The sequence below is a fragment of the Myotis lucifugus genome, unplaced genomic scaffold (genome assembly GCF_000147115.1).
Source record: "Myotis lucifugus unplaced genomic scaffold, Myoluc2.0 scaffold_44, whole genome shotgun sequence".
Taxonomy (NCBI): Eukaryota; Metazoa; Chordata; class Mammalia; order Chiroptera; family Vespertilionidae; genus Myotis; species Myotis lucifugus.
Genome location: NW_005871092.1, coordinates 6,105,998 through 6,120,618, shown reverse-complemented (window position 1 = coordinate 6,120,618; position 14,621 = coordinate 6,105,998). Strand labels below are relative to the sequence as shown.

The following is a 14,621-nucleotide window of genomic DNA, read 5'->3' as shown; positions in this document are numbered from 1 at the left end:
AGAAAGAAAGAAAGAAAGAAAGAAAGAAAGAAAGAAAGAAAGAAAGAAAGAACCCCGAAGCCACAAGAATAAGGAATCGCGTGTGGGCCATGGGAGAATTGGACTGATGTCCCCAAAGGATGGCAATAATGATGGGCCCTAATGAGAAACATCATGAGTTGTTTGCTTCCTACGCTCTCCCACGAAGCCAGGCTCTCCACGGAAACTCCTCACAAAGAGAATGGAAAATTTTAGCTGGAAGAATGCGGCTTTTCATCTGCCTGAAAGGAAACGTTCAGGCCACGGAGCCTCCGGAGGTCTGCTTTTCGACAGCCACATACGTACTCTGAAGTCAGGGGAGAGCTGTTGTTTTCTGTTTGACTGGTTCCTACTTTGCTCTGCCACTGGGAGTTCTGTGGGAGCCGCCCATCCTAGTTCTGAATTCCCCAAGGCAAAGGCCATAGTTGGCCACGTGACCCAGGCCGGGCTGATACTTGTGCTGTTCTGGGATGCTTTTTAAACATTGCAGCTAGAGGAGTGGCGGCCTTGTATTTTTGGTCACAGAGCTAAAAAGGCGAGAGATATTTGGAGCTGTAGCTAGAGGTTATCGGCCCACCCATCCTTAAACCTACTTAAAGAGATAGTGTTAGTTAGCCTCACGGCCCTGGAGAAAAAGTATATTTTCAGCAACAGAGACTAAAGCAGTGGTTCTCAACCTTCTGGCCCTTTAAATACAGTTCCTCATGCTGTGACCCAACCATAAAATTATTTTCGTTGCTACTTCATAACTGTAATGTTGCTACTGTTATGAATCATAATGTAAATATCTGATATGCAGGATGGTCTTAGGCGACCCCTGTGAAAGGGTCGTTCGGCCCCCAAAGGGGTCTCGACCCACATGTTGAGAACCGCTGGACTAAAGCCTTGTATAACTCAGGAGAATTGGGAGTGAGAGGAGAGAGCCTGCTTCCTGGTCCCTGCAGTTACCTAATACCTCCCTTATGGAAACTAGTGTTGGCTTAAATTCACCTGCATTTGCCTTCAGTCAGGTCATTTGCAAGGCGTAGTTCCCACAGAACGCTACCGTGCCCTGCCACTTCCCTCCAGTCTCCTCCCTGCACCTGGGTACATAGATAGCACTCCTCATTTCCAGACTCCAAACCTGTAGTAAGTCCTCTCTGCACATTTATCCTCTCAATGAGCCATCCCTTTGGGAAATAGCAGGGAAAGGCTAGGAAACCCATCCCCTTGAGGTCGCTCTTGACTAATCCTGGCTTACTGGGTAAGTTTGCCTGGTTATCACACATCTTAATACTACTACCGCTAATGATAATAATAATTGCAACAACAACAATAGCTACTATTTAATGAGTGGCAGGACCTGTGCTAAGCACATATATGTGTTAACTTACAACAAACTTCATATGTTATAGGTAAGAAAATTGAGATCGGGTGGGAGGAGGAGAAGGAGACTCTAAACCCAAAGAAATAATCCCCAATAATATAATGATTTGGAGCTGTAGCTAGAGGGTATCTTCCCAACCATCCTTAAACCTACGTCTGCCATCTATAGGCTATAGCTCCCAATGCACTCCCAGTCAGAGAGCTGGGTGGGCAGAGAGCCCCATATATTTTTCTTTTTATTTGGAGACTTGATGATTCACAGAGGCCAGAGTTCATCATTTGCCAGACAGGAAAAAAGGTCATGTACTATCTGTTCAAAACAAGCAAGAAGCAGGCTAGAAGCCAAGAAGACCTGGCCAAGAGAAACTGGGGCAAAAGAATATTCATCATCGACTGTCACCCACACAGTGAACACACGGTGGGCTAACTCCCCAGAGGAAAGGGATCGATGACATTGGGAATATGGCTCAGTAAGATGAGGCAGTGTTTTCTAGACAAGCCCCTTGCAAAACTGAACCTTGCTAAGCTTAGGAGCAGGACAGGCTCTATTGCATAGCTTCTTCTCACCTACCCCTCTTTCCCTTCTCCCCTCCTTCCCTTCCCTTCCCTTCCCTTCCCTTCCCTTCCCTTCCCTCCCCCCTCCTCCCCTTTCCTTCCTTCTTTCCTTCCTTCCTTCCTTCCTCCCTTCCTTCCTTCCATGGATAACAGTCATATCTATTTATTAGGGTTGTTGGGATGATTAAATGAGGTATATAATCTATGTAAAACACTGGCATGGTATCTGGAAAATACTAAGTGGTCAATAAATGTTTCTGCTACTTCTCCACAAGTGTTTGTCCTGAAGAGGCAAGCTGGTAAATCAGCCCTTCCCTGTTCTGGTTTTACTCAATAGGCATTATTAAGAATACAGTATCCTGGTAGGCAATTTAGGAAAAATCAAGGCATGTAAGACCCGGTCCCTATCACCAATTTGAAAACTAGCCTCAAGAACAAACAGACGCACAGGAAACTATGTCTATTTGAAAGCTAAGTAGTGTGATTCAAATAGTAAATCTCCCTGGAGAAGGAGAGTGGTCAGAAAATGTGTCCTGGGAGAGGTGAGCTTGGAAGGGGGCTTTGAATGAAAGATGCGATGTGATAAGCAGAAGGAAGGTGGTCAAGGTGGGGAAGGAGCATGCGCACATACTGTTCTGGGGATGCGGTAGAACAACCTGGCCTGGGTTTGCTTCCTGTTGGGAATCCGTAGATCAGAGGGTTGGAAGGGTCTGCTGGGTGCTGTTTACCAGGCTGGGAGTGGAACTCAATCCTGAATTCAATGAGGAACTCTGAAATGTATACGTTGGAGAAAGGCACAGTTTGAGTGCTGCTTCAGGAATATAAATTGCTTCGTGCATGCAGGGGAAATATGGTAGCGGGGGGCCAAAATACAGGGGGTGCACGTGGGGAGACCCTGAAGTTTGCTAACTACAATTGCCCATTGGCAGTGAGGAAGAAAGGTGACTGTAACAGACATTTTTCCAACTGTTTTTTAAATTATAATGAAATACACGTAATGTAAGATTTTCCCATCTTAATTATTTCTAAGCATACAGTTTCAGTAGTGCTAAATACATGAACATTGCTGTGTAACTTATCTCCAGAATGTTTCCATCTTCCAAAACAAAAACATAAACAATGGCTTCCCATTTCCCCCTCCCCATAGCCCCTGGCAACCACCATCCCCCTTGCTACCTTACAGACATCATATATCATGTAGAAGCATTTATATCATTTCAAGAGCAAAAGAACTTAAGCTAACACGCAAAGGGGGTGAGGAGGGATTTACTGTGTTTTACAAGAGAGGAGTATGGTGCTGCCACGTGGGAATGCATCCGGGCCTGTGACCTGAGAGGCGCCTCACCAGAAAGGCGCTGTGCTCATCTGAATTCCTGTCTGCTTCTCTCCGCAACTTCCTTCTCTCCCTGCAGGCTGTCTTCCTCTGCTTCCCTCTCCACTTTGCAGAATATTGCATCCCTACAGCTCTGAGTTCATATGTTCCAGTTCCAGCCACCTGCAGAGACTAAATGGCTATTTCTGAATCTCAGTTTGAAATTTGAGAGACAGAGAAAGAGAGCGTGAGAATTGGATTGGCCCCATTTGTGGCAATGGTCCAGCATGTTCCAATCAGCCACTGAAAAGTCATGCAGTTCAAATGGGACTTCCAGGGCTGCTTTCGAAAGAACACAGTGGTCGTTGGGAACTGGGCAGACACTGTAAGAGGGGTCCTACCTTATGTTTCAGGAAACGAACGATGAACATGGCTTGGTGACTGCTGAGGAACTGGTAGAGTCGCTGCCTTAAAGAGCTCACAACCTACTGAATGGAGAGGACAAGTTATGCAAGAAGACTTCAACTCCGAGTGGAGGCAAAGAGCCCACGCATTTTTCAAAGCAGCCACCGTCGCTGTCCTCTTCTGAAGGGGCTGCTGTGACCTCATACGTGGAACACGATATGACTGGGCTGGGAAAGAAGCTATGGAATAGGTCTGCTGGGTGCTCCTTTCCCTACTTTCACGGGAACCAGGAGAGAGAGCACCTTCACCTCCAGGGTCACTGCAAAAGGAAAGTGGACACGTCTCGGGCTACTGCCTAGAGGTCAAGAGGCATTGGTTCTGATTTATGAAACTGCCTCCAAGGTCAGAGTAATTTCCAGTCTTTTTTTGTAGCCAGGCTTCCTGGGGAGGTTTCTGCAAAGACAGGAAAAAAAAAAGAAAATAATCGAAAGGTGGAGTTCAGAGAGGACCTGAAATTAAAAATAAAATTCAAATCCAATCAGTCTCTGATACATCCTGAGAACCTCCCACCAATCACTCCAAACTTCGTTATCAGCAGATTGCTAACTCCAGCTGCACTTAAAATGCAGTAAAGAGAATTAAATACAGGACTCAAAAAGATAAAGTGATACACTCCCAAAGCTGCTGGAGAGTCCCCTTCTTCAAAATAGTCGAGGTCTAGCTTCTTTAAATGTAATTTTACCTGAACATTTCAAGAGACCGGTTGAATTCTTTGAGATTGCATATTCCACGTTAGATGGAAGCTGGGTAATTCTGTGAATGACATTTCAACTCCTTTCTCTAGACATCGGTTACCAGAAAGCCCTTTAATGAAAGCTTTGAGGACGGTCTGTCCATTATGCCGCTAAGGAGCCTGAGTCAGCAAGCCCATTCAGATTTAAACATTTAACTGGCCCTCATCCAATCTGTAATCAAAAGCTAATGCACTTTTCCAACCTAAGTCTTTTGCATTCACTGTCTAGAGAGGATGTTGAACAAAACATTCTGGGGAAATTGCCGGTTCAGTCTGTAAACGGCCATCATGGTTGTTTTGCCGTAATGTTGTGCGAATGTGTGCACATGTGTGTATTTTTTTCTTAAAAGGAATGACCTACAGAAGGCCCTCACCGTCATGGAACATTAATGCGTCTTTGTAAGGTCGACTTGCCACAGTTCTCCCCGCCCCCCCCCCATCCCTCCCTCCTGCCCAGAGAATGGAGGGGATGTGGGGCACCTTCCTCTTGCCTGTCTCCCAGGCTGTGGACAGATTTAACTATTGAATGGGTTTGAGTAATCGCGGTGGATACAGATCCTGCACAAATCTGAGTTCCTTCCCTAGAAGATCTTTGCAATGGGGCTGAGAACATATGTCTTGGAGGGAAAGATGTTGACTATGTAATTCCCTGCGCTTACACGGATCACAAATGAGAGGAAGGTGAGCAGTGCTGGGACCTTGGGATATAGCATTTGATGAACTGGAAACGGTAATCGAAAGAATCCGGGCAGATGACTTCCCCAAGGATGGAAGAGGTGTTGTCACAGGGGGGTTGTCTCTTCCCTTTGGTTCACTGAAAGACAAAAACACAATCCAGAGTAATTAAGAGCAAGCCTGGGCACTTATCTCAATGCCTGTGCCAGGTGAGATTTTATGGCAAAACCACCATTCTGCACAGATACTGAAGGCCAAAGAAGTCAGTGCTACCCACTTGAGTCAAGTTAGTTCTCATCATAAAGAAAAAAATATTTTGCCCAGCAGGCGTGGCTCAGTGGTTGAGTGGCTCCCTATGAACCAGGAGTTCACGGTTCAATTCCTGGCCAGGGCACATGCCTGGGTTGAAGGCCCAATTCCCAGTGGGGGTCGTGCAGGAGGCAGCCAATCAATGATTCTCTTTCATCATTGATGTTTCTCTCTTTCCCTTTCCTTTCCTCTCTGAAATCAATAAAAAACATATTTTTTTAAAAAGATAAAATATTTTATAGACCCTCAATGACTTGATTAAAAACATAGTGTCCCTTTGTCTTATTTTTATATCGGTCAAAGTCAGTCTATTCTTTTAACTGGATGGATTATATTTTTTTATTTCTTAGCTAATGACTTCCTTGTTACAAGTGATCACTGAAACCCACAGATCTGCCTATGGCAATCAATCCAGTGAATTCTTTACATATGTAGAGGGAGGGAAAAATCTCAGTTTTACAGTACCCAGTATCCCTTTGTATGTAAGCCAAGAGCCATATCACATATAAAACATTTACACTTGAGAAGCACGGCTCTCGTTAATACATACGTATTAGCAAAGCCAAGTGTTGCATGAGAGGAAATTGGGTGCGAATGACTTAACAGAGAAATTGTACAAATTGGCAGTGGATTTCAAACAATTATGCAGTGAAATGGGGGGGGGGGGGCTGGTAAAAAGCGAGGTTTATCTGAAGAGCTCAGCTTTCTCATTTCTCTCTCATAATTGGTCCTAGGCTTTGGAGCTACAACGGTGGATGCTTCCTGGGACTGTCGGGGGTACTTACTACTCCAGGATCCGGGCACTGCCTTGTCCGTGGAGAGTCAGGGGAAGACAGGGCTGACTTCTGCAGGAAGGAAGGCTGGCCACACGGAGGGGATGGGCTCCACTTCTGAGGCTGCATTGCCTGGAACCAGCTCCACGGACAAGACAAACTTAGCGGTGTTCATTCTGGTGCTGTGCCCTAAACAAACCTTGCGGAGAATGTCTAAATGCCCAAAACACAGCTCTAGAACATCCCACCTTTAGGCCTCTCTACATTCCAGCAGCAGCTTGGTTGGTGTTGGTTGCAGTCGAAAAATGCTTTAGTTCCAAAGGGCAAATTCATTTCACAACGTGTCAAAGACTAGAATCAGTTTCTAGAATGGCTATTGTGAACTAAGCCTTTCCTTTCCCAAGGGTGCTTGACCTGAGCTAGGATGAAGGGACGAGGAGCATGGTCCAGTTGGGGGTTGGGGGGAGGGGGGGGGCGTATATGTGTGTGTCATTTATTTGGTTTAGGATCATCCGAAGACATGAGGTAGTCCATGCAAGCAAGCCACCTGTCCCAGGGGTCAGGAGAGGAGGGAGGTCATTGGTGTGAAGCAACAGGGCAGGGGGAGAACCATAGGAGGAGTCACACTTGGGAGCTTTTATAGGGCACCTGTAGCCTCAGGCACAGGCAGTGAGTGAGGGGGTCAAGACAAGCACCAAGCGCATGAGATAAGCATAGCTTCACCAGCATAGCCCCTGCGTTCCTTTCTCCGTGTGTTACCTTGTTGGAAGCATTTGCAAAATTTAGGGAAACATCAAAGGAAACAAACCATTTATAGCATGGTGCAGTGGCCCTTGTTCTTGTCTGCTTAGCCCTACCCCGATCCAAACACACATTCCTTCCTCTAAAAACACACCACTTACCAGGACAGGGATGGCGGATGACTCACCCTGAGTTAATCCTCGTGTCCCATTCCCTTGTCCCTAAGGCCCCCCCACCCTGACCTCTCTGTGATCGTGTACATGAGCCGATATGTTTTCTTTCCTGACTCAGGTTGGTTTGAATTGAGTGCCTGTTGCTTGCAATCAAAGAGTTCTCGGGATAATACACATGGTAATCTTTTTCTTTTTCGCTCACACAAAGAAAGGTGTGCTTATCATAAACACACAGCAGAATATTAAGCGTTTATACCACTATGATTAAATAAAGTGGTTGTCTCTGTATCTGGCCCTTTACTGTAAGGGCTCAAACCCCCCCCCTCTTGCCCCCCCCCCGCCCCAGAGCCTAGAGTGGGGACACAGAGTGAGTGGGAGAGGGGATGATTAGCTCCCATAGCTCTGCTGTTTGCCATGGGCCTCAGAAGGCCTACGGCCTGATGCCAGGGCAGGATTTAAATTTGCTCCTCTGGGTCCTCTTTTAACTGCTCTGGGCATAGGAACAGCTGTAGGTCAAGGGACCCCCATGGAGATGTTTGATGTGACCGGGGAGTAGCTGGGGATAAAGGAGAAGATTAAGCAATTAATCAATACATATCTGTTGTGTACTTCCTTGGTGAAAGGCACTGCTAGGTGCCGTACGACATCCACAGATGGCGAGAACGTGGCCGACCCTTGAGAAGACCACATTCTATTTGGAGAGATAAGACATGCACACAAACAATTACCCAATAAAAGGAAGCAAATGCTAAAGATTAGGCAATGGGTTAGACAGGAAATGCTGCATAAGTTCAGAAGCCGCACAGATCCCTGCAAGCTGGTGTTTTATCAGTTCTTTGCTTGCAAAGAGACGCTGGGAACTTAACTCAAAACAGGAACACAGTGAAAGCGCAGCTCACAGGACTGAAGAAAGAGCTGAACAACAGACCTCTGGGAGGACAAGAACCAGGGCAGCCTGCTCAGTGTCATCATAACGGTGCAGATGGAGATGGAGGGCTTGGGCTGGTAGGGAGGAAGTGAGACGGACGGAGAAGGGCATTTAGAAGTTCCGCTGTCCTCTACACCTGGTAGAATGGGTACTTTTCACTCGTGGGGGCTGGAAAAGACAGTCGACCAGATGTAACTGATTCAGGAACCTCAGACACCGGGGAAAGATCTATATATATATTTAGGGCAAAAATGTCACAGCAGAATCTCCGTCATAACCCAAATTCTCCCAGACTCAGACTGAAGACCAACCAGGGATTTTAACCAGTTAAGAACCAAGACTAATGTTCTAGAACTGATTGCCTGAAAAGTGCTCTGTGCTGAGAAATCTGACTCAGCGATCAGTATGTAGAAGGGAGCACCGGCCTGTGGCTTTATTGAGCACTATTGGCCGGGCCGGGCATCCATGACAGCTAATCACAAAATCCCAATTAGCTCCTGTCTCCTAATGCCCTTCCAGAGGACACTGGCACCAGCTGGGCCTGAGGGGACCTAACGGTAGACAGCGGCAGCAAGCAGCTCAAACACGGTGGGAGGGGTACATGAGGGAGCAAACAGGGTGAGCGTCTGACGGTGAACTGTGTTTTATAGGAGAGGAAACACATTTTATTTTCTAAATGAGTCATTTGAAGAGAGTCTTATGGCCACATGGTGGGCAGTTAAGGAGTGGGCGTGGAATTACAAATTTGACAAGAGCGTACACAGCAACCACAGATGGCTGGCTCCCTTCAGCTCAGCCACGTGGGAGGCAGGAAGAGTGGAGGAAAGACTCCTCATGATCCCTGGCTTCCTATTACTAACAGAGATGGTGATTCGTACCGTGAAGAGGGAGACGGTATTCTCCCCAACTTCCTCTCTCCATATGCCTATAAAGATCGCCAGGAGGGTACAGCTTGGGAGCAGTTCTCGCTCCCTCTCTCCTCACCACCTACTGGCTTTGCCTACAATGAATGACTGGCCAGCTGTGGCTCAGTGCCGTTCATGCTCTGCTTTTTGGAGTGGCCTCAGCCGACTTTCTCCTCCAAGGCCATGCAGTAAGAGGCCGCCCTGTGGGACAGACACCACATGCCCAGCTCTGCCAGCGATGGGTGGGTCAGTCTGACCTATTCAGTCATGCAGTATTAGGAAGCCCATTGTGGCCACACACCTAACCCACATGCCCCTGGTATATCTGATGCTTCATCCTCATCCATTGGACTTGTGTATGGATCTCAACTGCTGAGAACTCAAGGCAGAGAGAGGGGAGCGGGTATCCCAAGGCCCCAATATTCCTTGTGACCTTTTACAGAGGTCAGAGGTATTTACCCTCCGTGTTCACTGCTGCAGTCACCATGCTAACACTTTACGTTTGTATGGAACTTTCCAACATTATCTCAGTCTCACAAAGGCCTGGGAGGTGGATAGAGTCTGTATTATTATTTTAGTTTTAGAAATTAGAAAACTAAGATTGAAAGAAGTTGAGTAGCAGAGTCAGGAGTCCAACCTGGCTTTCTGACCCCGAGTTCTGTAGGAACAGATGGTTGGGAAGCAGTTTTACAATGTAGAGTTAACAGTTATGTGGATTTGAGTTCTCGCCCTAGGACAAAAGTTAATCAGATTTTCTGTGTTTTCCTTCCCTTTTCTATAAGAGGGATAACAAAATGTTGAGGATTTCATGGGATAATGCAAGGCTGCTAACAAAGTGTATATTAAATATTCAGTAAGTGTCAGCTTTTGATTACAGATTTAAGTCCGTTGGATAAGCAATGTGTTTACTAACCTAGGTTTGGTATTAAAGTTAAACTGAAAGCACTCATTTTTTTTTAGCAAATATTTTCAACCTATCAGCTATTACAAGGTCCTTCTAAACAGTCAGGCAAATTTTTGTAGTATTTTTAGTAGTACTTTCTGTAACATATAATATAAAACATAAATTGATATAATCTTAAAATAATTAAGCAATTTATACTAAAAATCAGAAAAATATTTATATTCTTTTACTAAGTAATTCCACTTCTGGGAAATTATTTAAAATATATAAAAAGCCATTATACACTCACATAAACACACACAAAGATGCTTATCACAGAAGTATTGAAAATAGTAAAAATAACCAAAATGCCTGGCAACACGTCTATCATTTAGAGTGCCTTGGTTGCAAAGAACAGAAAGCAAGTCTAGCTTCAGCAAAAACAAAGATTGGAAAGATTGGGAAGATTCTAGTGCCATCAGGAAGCGGGGGACCTGGAGAACTGCAGGAATCTCACTGTAATGGTCTCGTGGACAGTCTTTTGGGGGTACTGCTACCAGCTGGCTCAGGTTCAGTCATCTGCTTATCCCCCAAACTTTGAGTGTGGTGGCAATTATAAGGACCATATAAAATGTTTATAATGTAATTTTAAATAAAAGGATGGGATATTCAGTTGTGTGTGTGTGTGTGTGTGTGTGTGTGTGTGTGTGATGGGCAGGAGTGGGGGTGGGGTTACTACTGTAACCATGAAGGGAAAAACTAAATTGGGAAAAGACTAGAAGGAAATTTACCAAGATCCTTGAGAATGGCAGTGCTTCTGTCTGATCTTGGCCCACCCAACAGAAATACCTGCTTCATGGACTACAACCAGAGAGAGGTTTGGGGCTGCAGGAGTGGTCTCCAGTCACCATAAGAGGGAAGGGCCAGAAGACTAGACCAGCTAGAGCAGTGGTTCTCAACCTGTGGGTCGCGACCCCTTTGGGGGTCGAACGACCCTTTCACAGGGGTCGCCTAAGACCATCGGAAAACACATAGATAATTACATATTGTTTTTGTGATTAATCACTATGCTTTAATTATGTTCAATTTGTAACAATGAAATTGGGGGTCACCACAACATGAGGAACTGTATTAAAGGGTCCTGGCATTAGGAAGGTTTAGAACCACTGAGCTAGAGGGAAGGAGGGGCATTAACCACCCAGCCCCAGAAGCCAACTCAGGTCCTAGGACTTGAACCAAAGCCAAGCCCAAAGTCAAGGGCTGAGAATAAGTAGGAGGAGGGGAGGGTCAAGGGCTTTGGTCTGATCAGGACCAAGGTGCCCAGACTTCCCTTTTGTGGGGTGCTTTGGCCTGGGGAAAAGGCACAGATTTGAAGGAGATAGTTGGGGAGAGGGGAAGGGGTGGTTTTCTGCTGCCTCCTTCTTTCAAACCTTTTGTGATGATTTTAAAATGTTATGTGAAGGAGAATGAACAAAAAACACATTACAGTTTTGAATTGTTGATCCATTCTATTTATTTTCTTCTTAAGTGTCTACTGCAGCAGTACCTCTATTAGTGAAGGAAGCTTTAAATTTGGGATGTGAGGAGTCTATTAAACTCAACGGCTGTCAATATTCCTGAATTGTAAAATTGTGCTCGTTCAACTTACAAGTTACCTAACTTGATCTGAATCTCCAACTGCAATCTTTCTATTCTTTTACAACTTAATGATCCAAGAGGAAATTTTGCTTATGCTTCAATATAATGGCTTCACAATAGTTTATCCTATAGGTTCAGTAATCTGTTTGTTTTTATAACTTGCCAAAGATTCAGGGATGACAATATTGCCCGGAGCTTTCTTTAAAATTTCTGCAATCTTTCCCTTGATAGGATGAGGACAACGAAACTGTGAAGCACAAATTACCTTTCCCAAAGAGAAAGGCTTCTTTGCAAAACAAAATGAAAAATGGGGGCTTCAGAATTTCAGGTACTTGCTTGGGGATATAGCACCCCTTCTTAATCTCTTCAAAACAAATAAAAATACATTGGTCCTGGTGTCTTGTAAAGAAACTTTACTTTTTGGAAGGGGAAAAAAAATACAATCTGGGAAGAAAAAAATATTCATGATTAGGTATAGGCTTTTGAGAACCTGGAAATATATACATGCACACATACAGTTTTCCAACTGCTGATGGTCACGTTTTGAAATACATGTTCTTTAGAGCAGGAGAAATAAAGTGTATTTTACAGAAAGACTGCCAGCCTGTTGCATGGAGCTATTTAACACTTCCATAAGGAAAGGATGTGCCCTAAGACAAATAAACTTCTCAAGTCATATCATAAAACTTACTTTGATTTAAAACTGTATCCTCTATTCTTTGACATGTCCTTCAACCACAGGGAAAAAAAATTCTTCTTAAAAAAAATCTTACAGTCCTAGCTGGTTTGGCTCAGTGGATAGAGCATCAGACTGCGGACTGAAGGGTCCCGGGTTCGATTCCCATCAAGGGCACATGCCAGGGTTGCGGGCTTGATCCTCAGTAGGGGACATGCAGGAGGTAGCCAATCAATGATTCTCTCTCATCATTGATGTTTCTATCTCTCTCTTCCCTCTCCCTTCCTCTCTGAAATCAATAAAAATATTTTTTTAAAAATATTACAAAATATAAGGAGAATATCAGATTATGAGAGAGGAAGGCAGCCCAGCCATGCACAGAATCCTCTGTGGGGCTGAGAACATCGTGAGAAGACCCACACACTATTGTCTTCAGTACTGTCATCTTTTTGTGATGATGAAAGCTTAAAATCCGAAACAAAAGGCTCCAAAGAAAATTAATTTGTTACAATAGAGGGGGAAATAACCACCACAGCTTGTCATTTGAAATAATGAATACCATAATTCAGTGCTTCCATGATATGTCTTAGACTTAAATATGCAAATGTACACACTAGGTTTTGAATTGGACTTTTATGCTAGCTGAGTTTTCTTCTCTAAAAAGGAATGGGGAAAAATATAAGACTACCTTTTCTTCTCTCCACACAAGCTGCAGTCCCCAGGTCTGTGTATGTAACCACTATACTTTAAACAGTTTCTAAAGGCCCTGGGTGCCCTATTTAAATATATATTTGTTGTTGTTGTTGATTTCAGAGAAGAAGGGAGAGAGAGATAGAAACATCAATGATGAGAGAGAATTATCAAACTGCTGCCTCCTGCACACCCTCTACCGGGGATTGAGCCCGCAACCTGGGCATGTGCCCTGACCAGGAATCGAACTGTGACCTGATCCATAGGTCGATGCTCACCCTCTGAGCCACACCAGCCGGGCTGGTTGGCCTTTTTTTGCTCTAAGACCTCATTCTGCCCCTGTCCCTGCCCCTCTACCCCCACCCCTTCATGAACACCCAGGTAGGCCCTACTTTTCTGGATGCTCTTCAGTAATAAATAAAAAAAAATGCTCTGAACCCTCAAGCTTCAAAACATGGTCTTGGTTTCATAAGTAAAACATCCAGCCCTAAGATAGTAAAAATATAAAATGCTTTTAAGTTAAATAATCACATTACGTTTTTAAGTTTTAAAAGGGCCCCTTCGTCCCCTCCCCCAGCTCCAGCCTGTGGCAAGGGAGCATCCTGCAGCTGAGGAGCGAGGGGGGCCTTCAGGTCTTTGCTCCCCACCCAGTGCTCCCCACCCAGACTTTCTCCTCCTCCTCTTCCCCTTCTCCATAACCCTAGGGCTAAAGGAAAGGGAGGAGAAGAGATAAAGGAGCCAGAAAGTTATTACAAGCCTTATATCCTGGTGGTGATTTAGTATCTGAGTTTGCTAAGTCTTGGCTTGTATTTAAAGCTGACTGGTTCTCTCTCTCTCTCTCTCTCTCTCTCTCTCTCTCTCTCTCTCTCTGTGTGTGTGTGTGTGTGTGTACTGGGGCATAATTGCTAGAGACACCCCCACTCCCCAGCACTGGGGATCTTTCCTGTGTCATTGCCTCTACAAGGTGAATGTCTACAGGGTGAATGAATACAGATTCCAATTAACTGCTTGCTACTCCTTCAGCACAGAAGGTTCCCCCAGCTTCTCTCTGCTGCTGGGTGTTGGTTTCTCCAGGGGCACCTATAGGACAAGACCTAAGGCAACACCCAAGAGGCCCTCCACTGCAGGTGACCTTGACTCCACCGTGAAAGCAGCCAGCCAGCCTGTCTCTCCCACTTTGGCTGAGTCAGAAGCCAGAATCTGATGTTCCCTGAGCAATAGTTTCCCCTCCGCTGGCTCTTGAAGATCCTGTCAGGGCCCCTTCCCAGCCAAGCTTGAAGAGGACAGGCCTCTCCCACCCTATCTCCATGTGGGGAGGGAGGGAACTCATTCACAGCAAACCAACACCTCTCCCCGAAACTGCTCTTCTGAATTCCAACTTCCACCCCTATACAGTACTCTTACCAAGTGGGAAAGACTTAAAGCTTTGTCAAACTAATTTTCTCCAACCTCACAGCACCCCCGCACACTTTTTGAATCCTGGCTCTCATTGTGGAATCTGTTCTTTTTATTGTCTTCAGTCTTAGACAAAACTTCTATTTTCATATCTGATATTGTTGTTCAGAGACTATTCTAGTTCAATCCTTAGACTTCAGTGCGGCAGATATGTCAGGTAACCTGGATGCTCCAGATTTTCATAAAAGCTACAGATCCTTGAAAGGGCGAGGACTACGCCCTCCATCTTGCCCCAGGGTAAGGGCTACGCCCTCCATCTTACCCTGGATCCTCCATTTTTGGGCAGCCATGTGCTCGGCAAGGCTTCTTCCCGGGAAGCCCAAGCCT

General features: G+C 45.2%; 1 protein-coding gene across 1 annotated transcript in view; it reads right to left on the bottom strand.

Annotated features, from left to right (window-relative positions):
* The window catches only part of ATRNL1 (attractin like 1), a 474,447-nt gene that overhangs the window by 458,992 nt on the left and 834 nt on the right, over positions 1-14,621 (bottom strand). Inside the window, exon 2 of the mRNA XM_023753345.1 lies at positions 3,652-3,735. Within this exon, the coding sequence (XP_023609113.1) occupies positions 3,652-3,735 (84 nt within the window). The remainder of the gene's footprint in view (positions 1-3,651; positions 3,736-14,621) is intronic.